The sequence below is a fragment of the Antedon bifida genome, chromosome 7 (genome assembly GCF_963402885.1).
Source record: "Antedon bifida chromosome 7, ecAntBifi1.1, whole genome shotgun sequence".
NCBI lineage: Eukaryota > Metazoa > Echinodermata > Crinoidea > Comatulida > Antedonidae > Antedon > Antedon bifida.
In genome coordinates this window covers 25,054,355-25,074,716 of record NC_136232.1, presented here as the reverse complement: position 1 = coordinate 25,074,716, position 20,362 = coordinate 25,054,355, and the positions used below count along the sequence as shown (strand labels likewise).

The 20,362-nt window shown below is 30.8% G+C and overlaps 1 protein-coding gene across 19 annotated transcripts in view; it reads left to right on the top strand.

The window, feature by feature from the left end:
- Nucleotides 1–17,260, top strand: part of LOC144848745 (liprin-beta-1-like) — a 119,966-nt gene extending 102,706 nt beyond the window's left edge. For 12 of the 19 annotated variants that reach the window (XM_078705618.1, XM_078705612.1, XM_078705617.1 and 9 more), the window contains 8 exons: nt 571–591; nt 1,776–1,823; nt 4,176–4,301; nt 4,761–4,949; nt 5,376–5,576; nt 7,274–7,381; nt 11,209–11,298; nt 15,433–17,260. In XM_078705618.1, the coding sequence (XP_078561744.1) occupies nt 571–591; nt 1,776–1,823; nt 4,176–4,301; nt 4,761–4,949; nt 5,376–5,576; nt 7,274–7,381; nt 11,209–11,298; nt 15,433–15,483 (834 nt within the window). In that variant the 3' untranslated portion in view covers nt 15,484–17,260. The remainder of the gene's footprint in view (nt 1–570; nt 592–1,775; nt 1,824–4,175; nt 4,302–4,760; nt 4,950–5,375; nt 5,577–7,273; nt 7,382–11,208; nt 11,299–15,432) is intronic. The other 7 variants (XM_078705619.1, XM_078705624.1, XM_078705614.1 and 4 more) reach the window with 6 other exon arrangements.
- The last annotated feature ends 3,102 nt before the right edge of the window (nt 17,261–20,362 follow it).

The following is a 20,362-nucleotide window of genomic DNA, read 5'->3' as shown; positions in this document are numbered from 1 at the left end:
ATCATCCCTTCATTCTTTACATGTATACATGATCATTCTCATAATCAATTCCCATATCATATAACTACTACCCCCAAAACAAATAAATCTACTACTAATCACAAAATTATTAATTGTTAATAGTTATTAAAAGATGTATTGTCTCCCAAAAACATGAACAATTAAGATTAATATAATCATAATTATTTTGAATAGGCCATTTTTTATATATGATAAATGTAATCACTTTAGTAAAAAAAAAACTCATTGTCTGACATCACCATGTTTGAAGTGTTTGAAAATGTTAGTGTGAGAAATCAAACCAATCAGTGATGCTTGATTTTACTATATATAATTTACTAACCAATGGCCTGATCATAATTTCCATCTAACAATTTTTTGTTTTGCTATATGTAGTTGTTAGTTCTAGTATTTTATTGTTTTTTTATATAGAATGATAAATATATATTTTATACATTAACCTTGTTTAAAGCTTCCGTTGGGTTTTAATTGGTTATTTGTTTTTTTTTAATAAAAAAAAAAGAATATTTTTTGTTTTCTATTAACATTTATAATTTACTTTAAATGTAGGTGTGGCCTATTATGATGCAGGTAGGTTTAAAGGAAGTTGATTGGTTGGTTGGTTGCACATCAATGACTTTAACGCTGCACAGGGACGAATGATTGGTTGAAATGTTGCCAATGCCATTTTCATTTTTTTAAATTTTATTTCTGTTGCAGGCATGATCATCTTTTTTTTTAATGCAGCGCATAAAATAATTGTTTTTTCTTTTTTTTTATTTTGGCAAATGTTTTTTTATTTGTTCTTGTAAACATTTTAATATGAATTACAACTCTCATGAAAGAACAGAAACTTTGAAATATACTTACACTTTTCAGTAATTTAAATTAGGTGGTGTTATTAGTTGTTACCATCTTTTCAATACATAACCAATCACATTATATACTAATAATTTACACATTTTATGTTTTAAATCAAAAAATTTGAATTTTATTTTAATTTATTTTAATAACTTAAGGTGATCAACAAGGATTTGTTCATGAGTACAAATGACACATTCATTTTAGTTTGGTAACTTGCTTGTAACTTTTAACCAATCACTGCTCTAACAATGCCAAGCATTTGGTTAGCCAATCACTGAATGCTTACAGCTGACCAATCAGAGGTCTCAGATAATGTTGACCAATCATATAACAGCATGATTTCCACAGCCAAGATTTGATCATTATGCAATGTTGACTGAACACTAATTTGATTTAATATATGATCTTCTTTTGCTGGTAATGGAATAAGTTAACTACACATTTTGAATTTAAGAACAATTTTACAATTTTAACAGTTATAGTAGGATATAAAATATGCTGTTTAAGAAATTTAGATATCATGAGTATTAGAAATCATGATGTTATTTAGCTTACTATTTATGATCTATTTAAAGATGTATTTTTTATGTTAGATTTTCTACATAGGAGACTTAATAGTATGAAATACCAGGGGCCGGATTTATCGAAATTGCTTAGCAAAAATATAAAATATTATAAGAGAAAAAAGCTAATGCGCACTCGTAAGCAAGGATTTTTCATCTCAAGACATAATTTTCTGTCCTAGAGTTTAATTTTGTGCATGTGCAAAGTAAAATTTACCTATGACAATTTTTCTGCTAAGACAGTTTGATAAATAAGCTTAAGTTATTTGCTTAAGCAAAAATATAAGCAAATATTGATAAATGCCAACCCAGGTTTATACTGACTGCAGTTGCGTTTTTCACCCACAGACAAAACAGGAAAAAATCTCCAGTGTACCAACTTGGAGTTCGCAACTGGTAAACAATAAGACTCCATGATTCATAAATACTCCATACTACCTGCTTTCATTGTTAAATAAGCTCCATGGTTTCTTCGTTTCGTAACAGTAAAACTGTTTTCAACACGGGTACAAGAACATTCCCAAAGTAAAGTCATGTTTTTCATACTTTGGTAATCCTTGTCTACACTATCAAACTTTATGTGACAAAATGTGCCCATATATTGATAGGATGATGTCATATCACTACCATATTTGAGTATATCACTACCATATTTGGGCACATCACACTTTTTTTGTCACTATGTGATAGGCAATATTGCATCTATATTGAAAACATAAGTTATTGGTTAGAAGAAATCATGAACAGGCTTATTGCATGAATGGTACAAATAGATTATATATTCTTCCTTTGCATGATGGGTTGATGGTTCTTTTTGTAATTAGCTTTCATGACATTTAGACTCTTTAGAAACGTGGTGAATTCATTTCCGACTTTTTTCTCTTGTCCAGCAAGATTGGAGTTTTTCCACCGTAATTGACAAAATTGAGCTAAAACTTTATCATTTTCTTCTGTAAAGTTATTTCCAAAAGTATGTCTCATGTTTTCTCTCGTTTCAACCTTCCACTCACTCACTTATTTTTTCCCTCACTCTTTGTTAAATATCTGAACTATTTATATCTTTGCTTCAAGTTTTAATTAAATTACCATTTTACAAATTAATAACTAAAGAATAATGAATATTTTAAATTAAATTGTATAATTTTCAATTCCGTTTAGTCTGATGAGTGGAGCAATTATATTTATTATCTTTCTTACTTTAATAAGTACATAATTTATTGGAGACATAAAATACAATTTGCCTTTTGGCATTTCTGTGACAGGCTAAGTATGATCAGCTATCTAAAGACAAAAGATGTTAGTGATGCGATGAAGTTTTTCTGTAATGGGATGCCTGTGGCAACCTCAAACGACATTTGTCATATGCATATTGAAAACCGTATTTTCCTTTTTTTAAACGTTCTACCTCTTCTTGTCCAGGATAGACAGCAACGGTTATGCACATTTTGCATGCTTATACAGGTGTTTCTTATTTAGATTTTACATACATATTAGCATCATGCAGTTAGATATGCAAATAAGGTATTTTATGCTAATTATCAAAATATACATAAAGGTTTTTATACACATATGTAAATTCGACTTTACATACATATTAGCATCATGCAGTTAGATATGCAAATGAGGTATTTTATGCTAATTATCAAAATATACATAAAGGTTTTTATACACATATGTAAATTCGACTTTACATACATATTAGCATCATGCAGTTAGATATGCAAATGAGGTATTTTATGCTAATATCATAATATACATAAAGGTGTTTATTCACATATATTCAAATTAGATTTTACATACAAATTAGCATCTTGCAGTTAGATATGCAAATGAGGTCTTTGTTTAGACTAGCATCATAACATAGGTAATTAAAATACTAAGTATATTTGTAGGGGATAGTAAGTTTTTTACAATATGCAAATTAAGTTTGGAATGTTAATTAAGCTTTATATAAAGGGATCTATTTAGCAAATGTTGCATGTTTTATAGCATTCAAGGTGTGTCATTTGGTACTCTATCTTTACTATCTATACAGTATTACATTTTAGCTTTAGCTAGGTAGAGTAGCATACAGTAGAAGCCCTTTTAAGGAAACACTTTCAAGTCACAAGAAAGAGTCCCCAGAATTGGTCTCCTTGTTTTATGAGGAAGTGTCCCTTGATAGATGTAAATCAGAGGAGGGGTTTCTTCTTTCCTATTCCTGGTTATCAAACCTTACTTTTCTACACTTAGTGTCTTCTCAAAGTAGGCTACATATAATTCAGTAATTTTGTAAACTGGTCCGATTATAATTTTCTCTACCAAAAGGAAAGAAAGTTTAAGTGTTCTACATTATTGTATTATTTCTTTAATTTACATTTTGTGGCCTTTTGTGTAAAAAAGCGTGTTAATGTCCATTCCTTTCACAAAATGTGTTTGTTTTCTACATGTTACTCAATGCATGCTCTTTTCTTTTTCTTGCATTGTGGCATTTTACTATATGTTACATTTGTCAATTGTAAACATTGATATAAGAATATAAATGTAACCAGACAAATTGATCTAGGGAAAAGATTTTCTAATATTAAAATAAATAAACTATAATTAATTGTAATAATTGTTTTCTTTTCTAATTAATTAAATGAACATTGTTAAATCTGTTTAAAAAAAACCACAAAAAGATGTTTTATAATTTTTATTAATATCTAAAGAAAGACAACTTTTATGTATAGAGTGTTGACAAGCTGTATTTTTCCTTGAATATTTCAGCCATATGAAAGTGGGGCAGAGGTCATGTTATGGTCAAATCATCGAGTCATGGAATGGCTGAGGTCGGTAGATTTGGCGGAGTACGCCCCCAACTTACGAGGCAGTGGAGTTCATGGTGCTTTAATGGTAATGTTGCAGAATTTAGTTTATTTGATTTTATCAAAGGAGGTCTTTGGGACTTAAGGATACAAGCTCGGTGGTAATGTGGTATGATGGAAGATTCGAGTCGATAAAGAACCACTTGATGGTGTGGATTGTTACCACTGATACCCTTTCATATCGCCAATCAAAAATCCGGAGTTTACACTGCCAGAATGTCTACAGCAGTGGCCGTATTCACCATTCACACTTAGCCTAAGGAAACATTTACATGTAAAACTAAAAAAATCTCCTATCTAAGTAAATACAATTTACAATTTGAGAGAAATACTTAATATTTAAGTGAAATATCTCACTTAAGTGTGATTGATGAATACGGCCACAAACCCCATTGTGCTTGCCCAAACCAGACCCCATTGTACTTGCCTGATTTTCAGGGAGTTTGGTTTTTTGAAACTAAATAACCAATCATACAATTTCTTTCAGGTATTGGAGCCACGGTTCTTGGCAGACACATTAGCAGCGTTGCTGTGTATCCCTCCTACCAAGACTCTATTACGTCGTCATCTCAATACGCACTTCGTTTCATTGGTTACGTCAGAGTGTCAAGCCGAGAAACGAGAAATTGAAAGGTTACCCACATTTGTGCCGTTAAATTCACTTGCCAAAATTAAGGTACATTTCTTGTTTTGTATACAGGATTAAAATCCGAGCACTCAAATTTAAAAACTTTAAAGGTGTGATGTGCCCAAATATGCTAGTGATATGCTTAAATATGCTAGTGATATGACATCATCATGTCCATAATATAGGCACATCACATTTTTTGTCACATAAAGTTTGATAGTGTAGACAGATGTTTAGATGTTTTTAATAATTGGCTATCAATTGATGTATGTAGTGGTAACTTTTTTTTAACTGCAATATATTTTCCAAATTTGTTTATTCTAAAGCTTTATAAGTACAGTTGTAATAAAATGTTTAAATAAAAATTCACCATTTCATTATGGTTGTGATTGAAAACCTTAAGCTAACATGGATTGGGAACAAATTATCCAGAAAAACTTGTAAATAATCAATATATTTACTTTTTGAAATCAGCCAAAGAAAAGAGCATTTACTCGTAAGAAGCGTGGAGGTGAAGACGAAGACTATTTGTGCCCGTTTGACACGCCACTACCTACTTCAATGAAACTTGATGGCGTTATTAACGGCGCAAGCACGACAAACAAAGTACCAAGCTATCTGACGGAAGTCCGCAGCACGGACATGGTCCATAAACAACGAGATGAAATTAATCAGGTGTGTAATTGAAATGCGGAACGAAAACTTGTTAGGATTTTTTTTTAAAGTTCTTGGAATATTTGATTTCAAGATGTTTATACTCAGCTAAATGCAACCAAATAAACTTGGAGAATGGCTAAGTTGGTTATCATGCCAAGAATTGCAAAAAAGAAATTGATAGTATCATATCATTATCATGAATGACTTAATTAAGTATACTCTTAGGACATGCTACCAATTTCTCAGTTAAACAACACATGATGGGACTAAACAAAAAGTCTTTGATACAATTCATAAACTAATTCCAACCAAATTTGTGTCCCAAAAGGGTTTTTTTTTGTTACAAAGCTGCCCAGAGTGTGAAAGATCATATTCATTTAGTAGTTCATTGTTCAATTTTGAAACTACTGCAATTTTTTCCCCCATTTTTTTAAAAAGTCAATACATCCCTTTTGCTCAGTTTTATAGCAGCATTTTCCTACCTCTTCCAGTTTTCTAATCTGTATTGTTCCCCCTGTTGTCTTTAAATCATTCAACCATTCTCCTTTCTCATTGAAATCAAATCATTGTGATTGTAATTAGTTCATAATTTCTTTGTTTTTAACATTGGTGAATTGTCAGTGTTTATTTCCAAATTCTGTTTATCATAATTTATAGTATATTTATAATATTTATCCTAATAACAATCAAAATTCTTATATAAAATATATTATTTCATATTCATTTCATTGCAACATACCATTGAATGTTGTATCATTATTCTTACTATAATATCTTGAAACTTAATATATGCAAGTTTCTGAAAACATCATTCTGTGTATATTAGCATAATAACCATTAATTATACCAAACATCTGGAGTCATACAAAGAATAATGCTTCTATTATGCTATGTTCAGATTCTCATATTTGAATTGACTAAAAATTGTGATTTGTGATTGGCCGTTAACAGAATCTAAGTCTTTGATCATGAGGGCTGTATTTAGATCTGTAGTATGAGCATTGAGCTGGTCCTAAAGATCTGTTTACCCTATCAAACTTTATGTGACAAAAAAATGTGATGTTCCTGTATATGGACATGATGATGTCATATTACAACCATATATTGGCACATCACACTTTTTTTGATAGTGTAGACAGAGCTTTATAGATGAAGTATAGTTAATAGGTGCTAGTTGCTTTGCCACTGAGCCATAGTGTTCATTTAGAGTTTTGGTTCGATTTTTTTCATATTAAGCTTTTATTCCTGTCGGCTAAATTGTTAAAAATAATATAGTAAAAATTATTTAGTAAAAATATAATTATTTGACAAATGAATTGTGCAAATCACAAATTAATTGTGCAAATTATTATTTATTTATTATTTTATTTTGTTTTTGAGCGCTTAGTAGTAGCCTTAAATTGGTTCTATTTGTTTAAAGAGGTTGCCTTTATTTAACCATATTTAGTCATTTTCTGCTCATATTTAGTTGTGATATTGCCATATTTAGTCATGATCTGCCCATATTTAGTCATGATCTGCCAAATTTTAGTCCTGATCTACCCATATTTAGCTATGATATGCCCATATTTAATTCAATCACAATTTTTTTGCCAAATACTGTGTGATAATCTGAACATAGCTGTACATAAATAAATAATTGCAAACCGATACATGAATGTGACGCTTGTATGTATGCCTGTTAGCCTCTTGCATGGTTTATTCCGCTTCTCTAGGCCGAAGATAACCGCCGGAAACCAACACGTGTGCAGAGTCTGTACACACGGCGCGACGTGTACAATCCTCGTGTATACGTCCATCCCAGAAGCGCTGTCATAACAAAGGTATAGGTGAATGTGGCACTGGTGTTTATCTCAATCGAACCAAACGGTTTGCATTTGAGACAATTGCTTTAGCTGGGACTGCACCGTGCGTCACTGCGCTTCATGTTATGCAAATAACAAGGTTATGTGTTTGTGGTATTGACCTTTTAACTGCCAGAATTTTAATATTAACAAGTTAAGTCCTCCACCTTGGATTGACGTACAGTACAAATAAAATTTGTCTCCCATACAAATTTCTGAATATTCTGATTCCTGACAATAGGTGGCAGTGTTTACTTTGACTGCAAGCTCAAAAAGAAATTTGGAAATTTTTAAGCCTCAAAAAGAAAGTTTGGAAATGGAAACTTAAAGATGCATTTCACAAAAAAAGTTTTGGCAGTTAAAATCAATAACTCCAATCGTCCTCATTTTTCACACTTCACTTCACTTTCCTTTAATTTTTGTTTTCTTTTCGTTTATTTTTGTTTTAGGTCATCGTAAGAAATTAAGGAGATTGTTAATATGCTTTGTGTGTGTGAAATGTGTTTTTTATTTATTCTCTTTTTCTATTGAATGTAAAACAAGTTTACAAAAATGATTTGGTCTCCTCATCAAAAATGAAATAAGATATTTTTAATATCATAAAGTAAAGTGAGAGCAATCTTTTCAATTTTATCTGAGAGTCAACTTCAAGTTTTCAAAACCCTTTGAAAAAACCCCACCTTTTTACTTCTTTGTAATCTGATTTCAATCTCCTTTCATTTCCAAGCGTTTGGCACAATCTGGTGTTTGTTAAAAACGCTATATAAATGTAACAATAATACATTATGAACTAGAAGGGCACTCAGAGAGCGCAAGACTCTGCCTAGGCATATGAAAATTAAATGACATGTTCCCATAACAGCTATTAAACCTCCTTTAAAATCTTATGAATATCGGGCAATAACTTTTTGAGTAATCCTGCTAACTAACAAATATAGAAAGAAACACACACACACTTCTATTTGTGGTTAAAATATTTGACTTGTTTTGCATTCAATGGAAAACGATGATTTGTAGTGTTAATAGTATCAACGTTGTCAAAACATGCAAATTAACGATTAATTGTTATTTCTAGCGTTTGCCGTATGTTGTTCAAAGGTTCTTGCTTTGTTCATGAGACAAAGAAAAAACAAATATTCTTAATAATATAAAATTTCTTTTTGTATCATTATTTTCTTTTTGTTATGAATTCATCTTCATTTTGCATGATGAGTTATTTGCTGCTCTTTTGTGCTTATTTGCATATGGATAGGTACTCATTTGCATATGGCCAGGTGTTCATCTCTAAATCTACGTTCATTGATCATGTAGACTAGCCTCATAGATTAGTTATTAACTTTTTCTTTCTTACTACTGATATTTCATTTTGAAATAAAATTTGTCATCTGTTGATTGTTCAGTAGCCGAATCTTAAATCTTTTTTTTGAATACCTTTAATGGTTCAAGTCCGAATCAAACCTGTATTTAAATTATACAAAAAAATTATGATATTATTATAAATAAGTTGTTTTTCCCACTATTTTTCATTTGCTTTAAGACACTTTTGAAATATAACAGCACTTACCAAACTACACTTTTTATAATATGTAATATAAAATGTAATCATATTTAAAACTGGAATTAAAGTTCCAATATATTTAAAGGCTTTGCTTAAAGTTACACAATTATGTCAAGTAATTGATTAAATATGAGATATATTTATTTAATCATTGGTATGAGAAGAAAAATTGAGAGAGGGATGGAAGGAGAAGGATGAGGAGAAAAGATGAAAAAAAAGAGGGGTGGAAGAAGAGGAATGGAAAGATAGGAGTTGTTTGGAAGCTGTACCATACTGCATGTTAAAATATATAACATATCGCATATTGTAAAATTCATCAATGCTTCTATGGTTTAGCTTTTTTTTTTCTTTTTGTATTTCCTTTCCAGAACCTTTCATACAAATTAATGTATACCAATTGTGCTTTGTGTTAGATGATATTTTTGTTGTAGAGCGTATTTTATTTATTTTTTATTATTTTGTTTTATAAAGTTGGTTATTTTTTCACAGGATGTTCAAACACAAAAGCACTCACAAGCTATTGTTTACAGAATCATTCCATGCATATGGTGAATTGCAAACAAATTAAATAATAATGTTTAATGTTCGTTAGGATCAATGACAGTCTAATGATGATTTTAAATTTACGATAGAGAAACGTTTTATAAGCATTTTGTATTTTCTACTTGTACAGTATTTGTTTAAATCGTGAAAAACAACCCTATTAGTCAAACTCTCACAAATTAACCTTTTTAATTTATCGGGATTTAACTGGAAGATACATCTCTGTTTTAAAAAAAAAACGCCAATTTTTCAACTTTAAAAAAAAAAAAGATGGACTGAATCACATTGAAAAATATTGTGATCTATTATAAAACCTGTTTGCTGCCCTCAATATCATATATTGTAAATACAAATGTATTTATAGTATATAAATGTGAACGATAATATTGCTATAATAACAGTATTATTGTTAGTGGTCTCCGAAATGGATTTTGAATCTGTTTTTCACCATATACTTTGAAATTACACAAATTAATGATGGTTCTAAAGAGTAAAGTAGCAAATTAAGTGACCCGGCATGACAATATTGTGATATGAAACCAGGCCAGTTCACAAGTGGCCATTATTTGCTCGTCAGTTCTGTCAGGACAATCAAACTCTTTCTCATGTGTTTTATTGCTGTCTGTGTATTGATTCAAAAACACATTGACAATAATTTGACCATATTATCTTTCTACACGACGACAGTAGATGCACATATGGATGCTGAGAATATGCGTTTTTATTTGATGATATTTATGCCCTCCTTAAATGGACGACATTTGGCTCTTTTTATTGGTTCGTGCCCTTTTGTCAATAATAATTGTTGATGACCAACAGCTGTGAGAGAAATAAAAGTATTCTTTAGTCATTTCTTATCGTAAAAATATTGGTTTATAAACAAAATGATAATATCTCTATTATATCTTTTATTGAAAATAAATTTTTGTCATTTTTACAGAATTTGATCAGAAAAAATATATTAATAAATAAATTATTACTGATTGAGCAATCAATAAGAAACATGATCGATAAATTGATCAATAATTCAATTCAATTCAACGTAAACATTTATTTTCTTTCTTTCAATCAATAATAAAACAAATGAATAAGGTATTAAAAAAGTAAGTACGAGTTTCAAATAATACATTTCATGAATATAATATATAAACACGACAGGCAAAGAACATTAGTTCTAAACCGCCAGGTGATATACAGAATTTTAATTAATTTATTTGAAACGATAAAGATGAGGAAATATAATATAAATATATATATAATCTATATTACATAATAACCAATCATATATATTATCCCTTGATCGAAACCAATTATTAAGCAACGCGATCGATAACTTTATCACTATTATCAATGTGATCAATAAATTGATTGATATCTATTACTGGTCATTAAGCGATATAATGATAATTTGACCAATGATTTATTTGATATCCTGTTTACCAATATATTGTTAAATTGATCGATATTATTATTATTGATAAGTTACATCATTTAGACTGTCATAATGATTCTATTCTAAATGCTTTCATAACATTTAACAGGGCCAGTCACAAAGGTATTATAATAATATAACCTCAAATTATATATATTACAATATACTGCTTGTTTATTATGGTATTATACTATATACATTTTCATATATATTGGTTGCAACTATATATCTATATAACACATTATATATTGGTGTATTCTTCTAATTTTTCAGCACAATCAGACAAGGAATGGAAATGCACACGGGGGTGCCACCCCTATTGACAACTTTGGTGCTTTTTCGCAGGAAATTAACTCACTGACAGTCAGTATAACCAGCAAATATATATTATTTTTTTGCCGCTCAAAAGTTCATAGTTGTTCACCATCTAATAAGACAGCTTGTAATTTTATAGATACCACCTTTAATGAATGCAGCCTGATCGACATAACCCCCATTTTCCTTATAAGGATGTCGTCTACCACCTCACGTCATACCCCATTCCTGCTGTGAAATCTCAGCATCTTGTTTTAACACCTCCCACACCATGCTAACCCAAAATCATTCATAGTTTTGTTACCTTAAAAAATAACAATTCATTCTTGTAATTTTATAGATACAAGTTTAATGATCGACATTACCCCCATTTTTCCTTATAAGGATGTCGTCTACCACCTCACGTCATACCCCATTCCTGCTGTGAAATCTCAGCATCTTGTTTTAACACCTCCCACACCATGCTAACCCAAAATCATTCATAGTTTGTTACTCTAAAAATAAAAACCAATTCATACTTCCATTTATGTTTTTTTCTGATTCTTCACTCTATTTTCTTTCTTTTTTCAGCTTTTTCTATCCTTCTTCTCCATACATTCTATTTAAACTTTTATCTACCTACGTCGCTAACTACCTGTTTAGAAAAGTTGCAAATGATTCCATTAATTCTGCTCATAATTAAATTAATTATAAAGTCATCATGCAGTTAAAAGGGTTGAAAGTTATAAATTTCCAGGCAAATCTAGAGAATTTCGCATAAAGCCATAGATATAAATAATTAACTTTGAATAAGAGAAACAAATCTATTTATACATACATATATAATAAATCATACATTATTTAATACATATTTATCTCTGAAGATTTATTCATTTTTAGATATATTTCAAATTCTTTGTGAGAAAACCTCGTAAGATCGTTTATTCAATTGTGCATCAAATAGTAATTACCACTCTTTAATCGGTTGAGATAATTGGCGGTACGCTTTAAAGCTTCAGTAGATGATTACGCCGCATTAGTCTTGTGCTATCGTACCACTGTTACACTAACTAGTATATTACCGGTCTTGTGACCTTCTTGTTATGAACGACCATAAATAGTACCGAGTTCGCGACCTTTCCTCTATCTACTTATCCGTTTTTTTCTGTTGTTATTCTGTCTGTAATTAAAGCTTTGTTGAGGTCTTTTCTTCTAATCACACTTTCTGTTTATCATTTCTTTTTCTGTAAGATTTCCTTTTCTATCCTTCCTCTCTTCTTCTATTTAACGTATCTCATTTCTCATCTCTTTCTTTTTTCTCTCCACTTTTATCCTTTCTTATCTGTATCTTTTATTTTTTCATCTTTTTTCCCATCAAATCAATCTTCTTACTCCTTTTTCTGTCTCCTTTAATTCCTCTATTCGTTCTCTGTAATCTATACTTTATTTACTTTTTTTTCTTCCTTTTTCATCTTCTTTAATTCTTCTAATCTTTCCCTGTATCCTTTACCTTCACTCTATTTTCTTTTTTTGCTTTTCATCCTACATTCTTCTTTCTTTGATTGTAACCTTTACCTCGCTCTTGTTTTCTCTCTCATCATTATCTTCCCATCAACATGATAATAATCTTTTCAACAAAGGGACATCTAAACATTATTATCGATACATTATTTGTACATATGTATATAATGGGAGGTATTATGACTTGATAGCCTATCCTGGATTATATCTCTCAACAATCATTCTGTACATACATACATACAATACATATTACATATGTTATTAAATGGCCTGTGTTGTAGGTTCACTCAGAAAACCTTACATTTCTTATAATTCTATAGTTATTAAAACACCATTAAATGTGCGTGTTGACTACTTTCGAAGCATCCTTTAGTATTTCCAGAGATTCAGATTAAAAATTAATCAGAAAAACAAAAATGAACAGGAAAATATATGTTTTAACACTACAGCCAAATCTGTACAGGGGACAAACACCTCTATTAAGGGGACACATTGTTGGGCCCGAGGTAAACCCCTTCATGGTGTTTCTACTGTACCAGTAATCTTCCTATTTGTATCGTAGGAACATGTCGTTCCCCTCAGAATTCTGTATGTGCCACTGTTATTGTTAATATTGGAAATAAACATGATGCGATTCATTGAAAATCTTCATGACCACTCGTTGACAACTTTCCAAATGATAATAATTTATTTTATCTTTATCTGGCACACTTTACTTCAAAAGGAACATGACAAAAACACCCAGTATCTAAGATAATGTGCAGGCAACTAAATTTAACTGTTTCTTCAGAGTTTTCCCCAGATATAAACAAATTAAAACATGGATCGTTCCCAAAATAAGTGTTATTAATTTTGAATTTAAATAATTCTGGAAGTTTCTTGTGCCAGTAAAGAAATCACATCTCCGCCAGTTGCCCGTTTGTTAATTGTTAAACAAAAATTCAACCTATATCAGAATAATTGCATAATTAATTTGGCTCCAGAGCCGTCTCGTGTAAACCCCCTTTTTTCCTCTCGTACCCCATTTCCCCCCTTCACCTTCCTGCTGCTGTACTTTTCCCAAATCACTTAATTTATTTCACTCATAATTGAAGAAGAAATGTTTTCCTTACAAAAAATTTCACCAGTTTTTTTTTTATTTTTGCTAATACATTTTTAAATAGCTTGATTTTACTTGTAATATGGCATATAGATGGTGAACTTTAGTTTTTAAACAACATATTTAATTTTTTGAAACTGAAACAATTCCTTAGTTTTAGTAAAATATATATCATAAAATATGGTATCAACTTTAGATACATACCATATTTAAATTAAAAAATAAAAATTGGATGTTTGACGTACAGTATTTATTTTCTGTACAAAAAACACAAAACCAAAATTCTACGAGAACTTTTAGAAAATTTAATGTGCCCATTCAACGGATAACTGTAATTTTTATGTGCTTACTGACAGTGTAGTTTTAGTATGCATGCTTCTACCATTCATTAACATAGCTTTAATCACATAACTGCATTTCATATCATAACTTGCTTGATGATAATTGTTGTTTAAATTATATATTTACAATTTATATTTGTACTATTTTATTATTTATGTATTTGAAATATGTATGCCTCATAAATTGAGGTGATCACCTGATTTGAATTAGAATATATTCCATGTTTTTCATTTTAATCTTTGATGCCCACCCCTTCTGCACCTTGTTACTCCCCTCCCATCCGCACCTTTCCCATCCCCACTATTTTCCCCATGCGCCTTTTTTTTTATCCTAAATTGTACTTGGGTCCCATTTAATCCTCCTCTAATCTCATCACATCCATTTTATTTAGTCCGAATATTAATGGATCATCTCCATTCCCGCAACCCTTTTCTAGGATAATTCAATTTATATTAGGAGATAAAATACAATATATATTCTTTAATGGAGATATGTCACTTAAATTTTCCCCCATAGGATCTACATTATTTCTTGTTATCAATGAGTAGTGTAATGGGTACAAGTTAAAGGTCAATAACCTAGTTTATAATATATTGGAACATACCCTCAAAGAGTTCAGTATATGTTCCTAATTATGCTATCAGAGGGCGGGACAAGTATTAATCTTTGTAAATTTGGCATGTTCCAACAAAATTACTAGCGTTGCCATGCTTGTAGCCCTATGTATACAAAAATGTTGACGAAGATGTTTGTTGAATACATATTCCTAATGCTTCATATTAATATATCTATGTAGTTTTTAATTTGTAAAATAATTATTCATTACCTTTTAATGCGAAAGTTGATTTAATCAATTACCCGAAAATACTGAACAGTTATTAAATTTGACAGGCCCTGACAACCCTCATCAGTTTTGTTTCTATATGAAAATGAAACTTCTCTGAAAATGATTAATGCTTCTAGGGGTTTTTTTAAGATGATAAATAGCCCCCTCTATTGGTCTATACATTCTGGAGCCTTGACTGATTCGTTATGTAGGTTTCTATTTACGAACAGTCGTTAAAAACAAATGAAACCAATTTGTAACGCTGATCATAATGTGATAAATATCTTTAAAAATTAATGTTAGAAATGTAACGTCTACTTCATTTAAATGTTGAAAACCAGCCAATTTTTTAAACTACGTAATTGTGATTTTGTAAAACTAGGTTATTTAAATTTTGATTTCTTTTTTATCGTAGAGCATGCTTTCACGGGAGAACTTCAAGAGCGATGAAGGGACAAATGTTTAATCGTGAACTGTCGATGACTCTTTAAAAACTTTAAACCAAACCAAGGAAAGAAACAAACACATGCAAGACGTACCTGGACAAAATATTATGCAAATGAGATTGACATAAAATAATGATGATTGCTCATAGTGATATTTTACCAAATTATGTAAATTTTTCCCTGTAAATTACGATGTTTTAGTTAATTTGCTTCTTTTTGCTGTTAGTTTTTCTTGGCTTGATATAAGGCCTGTGTATATTCATTTAGTGTTTTCTTTACAATTGTTCAGCTGGTTATTTATTTGGTATTTATAAAGTTATTTAAGTGAAGCAAGTTGAATTTACAAGTGCAACAATAAATGAGTGATCCAGATAAGAACCATAGTCCCCGCATGAATCTGGTTAAGTATGGCTAAAGCAGTCAGGAATATTGGTCCCCGCATGGAACTGGTTTAGGTATAACTTAATTGATGAAATAGAAAAACTGGTCACTGCAGGGATCTGGTTATGTGTAACTATTGTGCTCCAAAATAGACAATTTGGACTTCGCAGGGATCTGGTTAGGGATAACTAGAGCGGTCAAGCTTTACTGGAACGGTCAGTTTTTTACTGAATAGTCTGACAGCCTCGTGCTCCTTCACGGTTTCATGTTGCCTAAACTCGACCGTTAAATCAGAAACTGAACCAAGATGAAAAGGCATATTATTTTTCTTTATAGTATCGTTCGTTTGATAGCTTTAAGAACCGTAAACTTATCGGAATGTATTGACGAATCGAAACAGCTGTGTCTGTATCCTGAGCACTCATGACACGCCCTGCTGCCCCAGAAAACGACATCTACCCAGTATATTCTGGTTTATCTTGTAAAATTACTAATATTATGTATATTTTTTCTAGGAGGAAGCTGTAGAGTGCTACTAATAATAACGCAGGCTTCATCTGTTTTAGCTTGTCTATAATTGGATGTTTGTTTACACGTTGTAAGCATTTTTCTTATTAATTTCATTACATGTTCCAATTATGCTGCTAAGGATATTCCATGTGCAAAAATCGGTTGCTAGGAGATTAAGTAAGGTTGCCAGGATGTTTCAAAGATTTTGTTTTAAAAATAGAAGAGAATGGGGAAAAGGAGGGTGATTAAGTAGATTAAGGAAGGTGCCACTAAGCATGCAATGTTAGGGGTTATGTGGTATAGCAGACATATAAAATATGGGTTTTTTTCTGATTTCTGACAAGAGCTTAATAGATTATCACTTGCAATTACCACTATATTTAATTGTTTTTTTAAAGATTATTTATCCATTATTATACATAAAAAAAATGAAAACAATATAGTTAAAAAGTAAAATATAATGCTAATAAATTTGTAGGTACATAACACCATTTTGTATGACGAAAAGATTTTTTAAAAAGTATTTTTGCTGGATGAGATATTTGTGATTTTTATCTGCAAAAACGTGGGCCGCCGGGATACTGTTTGATTGTTACATATAATACATGTATTTTAATCTTGTAGAATAATAAAAATAAATGTTTTGAAACCATTATATAATTGGAGTTAATATGATTTAACTGTATGTATCGTCTCTACAAATATCATTTTGCCGTGTTCAACATTTTTCCTTCACCTTTGCTGTCTCGTTGGAAAATTTCTAAAGTAGAAATAATGGCGAAACAAATCGTTTTAATTTGTCGTGCAAAGATTAGGTAAATTACGACATTCAACAAACATATCCGTTTATCCATTCATCTCTCTATCGAATGCATTGAATAAATTCTTGATTTTTAAAGAGCTATATTAGTCGTTTTTGTTTGTTTCTGTACATATCAAACTTCAAAAATTTGCATAACTTCCAGACGGGCGAGTCCTAATCCATGATCATCCACGTGATTGGCTATAAATTAGCGCGTTGGATAATTTGCATACACGCGCAGTTACGCGCTACAATTATAATGATGCGACTGGAACTTTAAAGATAATTCTGTCCGTCGAAGATAAAGAAGGTTAAGGACGTATTATTTCAGAATTGTCAATTTAAATTCACATTTCCTGTATGCAAGATTGTATTTTCCTCTCCATAATCAAGTAAATTCGAATACCGGCGCATTTTCACTTTAGAAATATAATAGATCTAATTGCAATAAATATTCCTATTCGATTGTTTAAATTATTCGGTTATATTTAGAGTTTTTCAGCGATGTTTGTCATTTGCTTTCTTAAGATGTAAATTTAATCATCTTATTATGGATAAGTGATGAAACATTACTTGCAAAGCTTAAATATGCATATTTGTTCGCTTCGTAATTATGACTTTAATGCTGCTATTGTTGCTAAAAGATATGTTGTTAAAATGTTATTTAATAGATCGATCGATTTGCGTTTGTATATTTTGGCCATTTTTGGAGAAAAAAAATCCCTGTACTACCAAGACATTTTTTGTCAACTTTGAAAATTAAGAAAAGAGAAACTTGCAAAATATTTCTCTTTATGGATATTATAACTGAAATAAAAGAATTAATGGATGAAATTCGTTGAATATAAACTCTTTCCAACCTTTAAACAAAGTTGTATTAGAAGGTATTTTTGCAAGAAATAGATGGTGAAAGAAAACAGTTTGAAGTCGGCCTTTTGATTCAAGTAAGCCTACTGTAAAAGTAAAGCGAATATACCATAGACAGATGAAAATAAAATAAAATAAGTTGAAATGGGAAGCAAAACACAGACAACAAATGAAGCTTTTAATGGTGTCGTAAAAGGTTAACTTTAATTATCGCTTGTAAAATGGAAATTGTATATATTTAGCAAAAATGTCAGAGGTCAACACATATATTTATATTTATACCAGTACATTTTAGCGAAACTTGCAGACACAGTGCTTGATAGTTTTATTGCACTTTTTTTGCTACAGTATTGCCATGAGTCTACGTTTCGTTCTACAACACAAACTATATTTATAAACTTATCTTATCATACTATGTTAATCCATTGTTGGGAGTAGCCCTCCTCCGGCAATTTCCATTTTCTTCTGCCATATGTCATTCTCGTAAAGGAAGTGGATCTGTAGCTTGGTGGTTAACATGCTTGCCTTCCAATCCCAAGATCCAGGGTCCAATCCTTCCCTAGTGCAATGGTAACTAAAGGTAACTCGCGACTCTTTCAACTCAACACCCTAAGCCTCAAATGAGACTTAATTGACAAAAAAAGTGACATTTTTGTGTCACATAAAGTTTGATAGTGTAGACAAGGCTTTAGTTTATAAGCATGATCAATTGTGAAATAGTTTACCCAACCTGTAATTGGCGAGTTACTCTTTGTTGGATGCGTATGAAATAAATAAACAAAGTTTGCTGTGTCTGTGTATTTGTGCTAATCTCTCCATCTTTTATTTTGTCTTTCTTTCCTTCTTTTACCATTTCTTGGTTGCCATTCTATTATTATCTAATAACTATTATTCTAAATATAGGTAACATTATGTTGCTAACAATAATTATTCGACAACATTTTCTTCTAAATAGTTAAATCAATAAGTTGAATGATGACTCGAAGTATTACTATAAACCAAAATAAATGTGTTATTAATAGATTATGATTTCTATAAATGTATTATTAATGTATAGTGCCTTTCAGATCAAATTCCTCATTTTCTAATTTTGGTACAATGTCGGTATAATCACAAAGAGAACAAATAGAATATAGGATGTATTATGATATTAGAATCGGATTACTTACTTGCTTGTAAAAATTGTACAATTATATAGAAAGAGAATAGCCGTTAATACATACAGCGCATAAGCTCTGTCTACACTATCAAACTTTATGCAACAAAAAATGTGAAGTACCCATATATGGACACGATGATGTCATAGCACTACCATATTTGGGCATATCACTACCATATTTGGGTACATCACCACCATATTTGGGCACATTGCTACTGATTAGTTTATAGAAGAGATACACAACTTTCTAAGTAGGCCTATGATTTTATTTAGCTTTCTAAATTGACTTCGTTGGAGATGTTAAATTATTGCGAAGTTTCTCATCTTCGGTCACCTTTTTATCCTCTGAATTTCCTTTATGTAGGCGTACCGTATCGGATGTAGCGCCGTGTACATTATACAGACCTTTAATTAAAGCACGACCTAGAGACTACGAAGCTATTGAGTCTAATAGTCATTTCCGAGCGTGCATAAACTTCACATCAAGTTATGTAAGCTGGAAACACTATCTCTGTATTATTTGCTCATCTGGACATTTTGAAGGAAAGATGGTAATATCGTGAAAACAAATATATTAGCGCCCTCCTCCATTATGAACATGCTGTCGGTGGGCGCTGGTCCATTCTTGGCATAATTGCTTTCGGTTCGTCGGGTCAAACTTTATCCCACAGATTATACTTTAATCTATTTGGATTAAATTTTAATTTGCACATCAATAATAATATACAGAATAAGATGAACAATATTAATCTACACTTTAAGAAAGAACATTAATTTTTCGACGACTGGCAGTTTCCGACTTCGGCTTTTGACGAGTTTGTTATTGTGAATGTTGAAGAAAGATAAAAATAAATAAATTGATGAATCAATAGGATCATTATCAGCATCCTTTTCGATTCCATTTTTTGTCTTAAATTAATTTACTTCATAATTAAGTGTCATTTTATTCTGTAGAGTCTGTCACTCAGGCAACGTCCAAACAGTCCATGAGGGGGAGAGTCGTATCATGTGGGATTTCTTTTAAACGCCGCATGTGCGTCGTGCGTACTCCATGTACGCTCATCAAACTAATGATTTTATCTTTTCGTTGATAGAGGCCGTATGGGTAAAATTATATTACAATTGGTCATATTTGTGTCCACCCATTTTTATTAATTTATATAATTTATCAACTTGTATA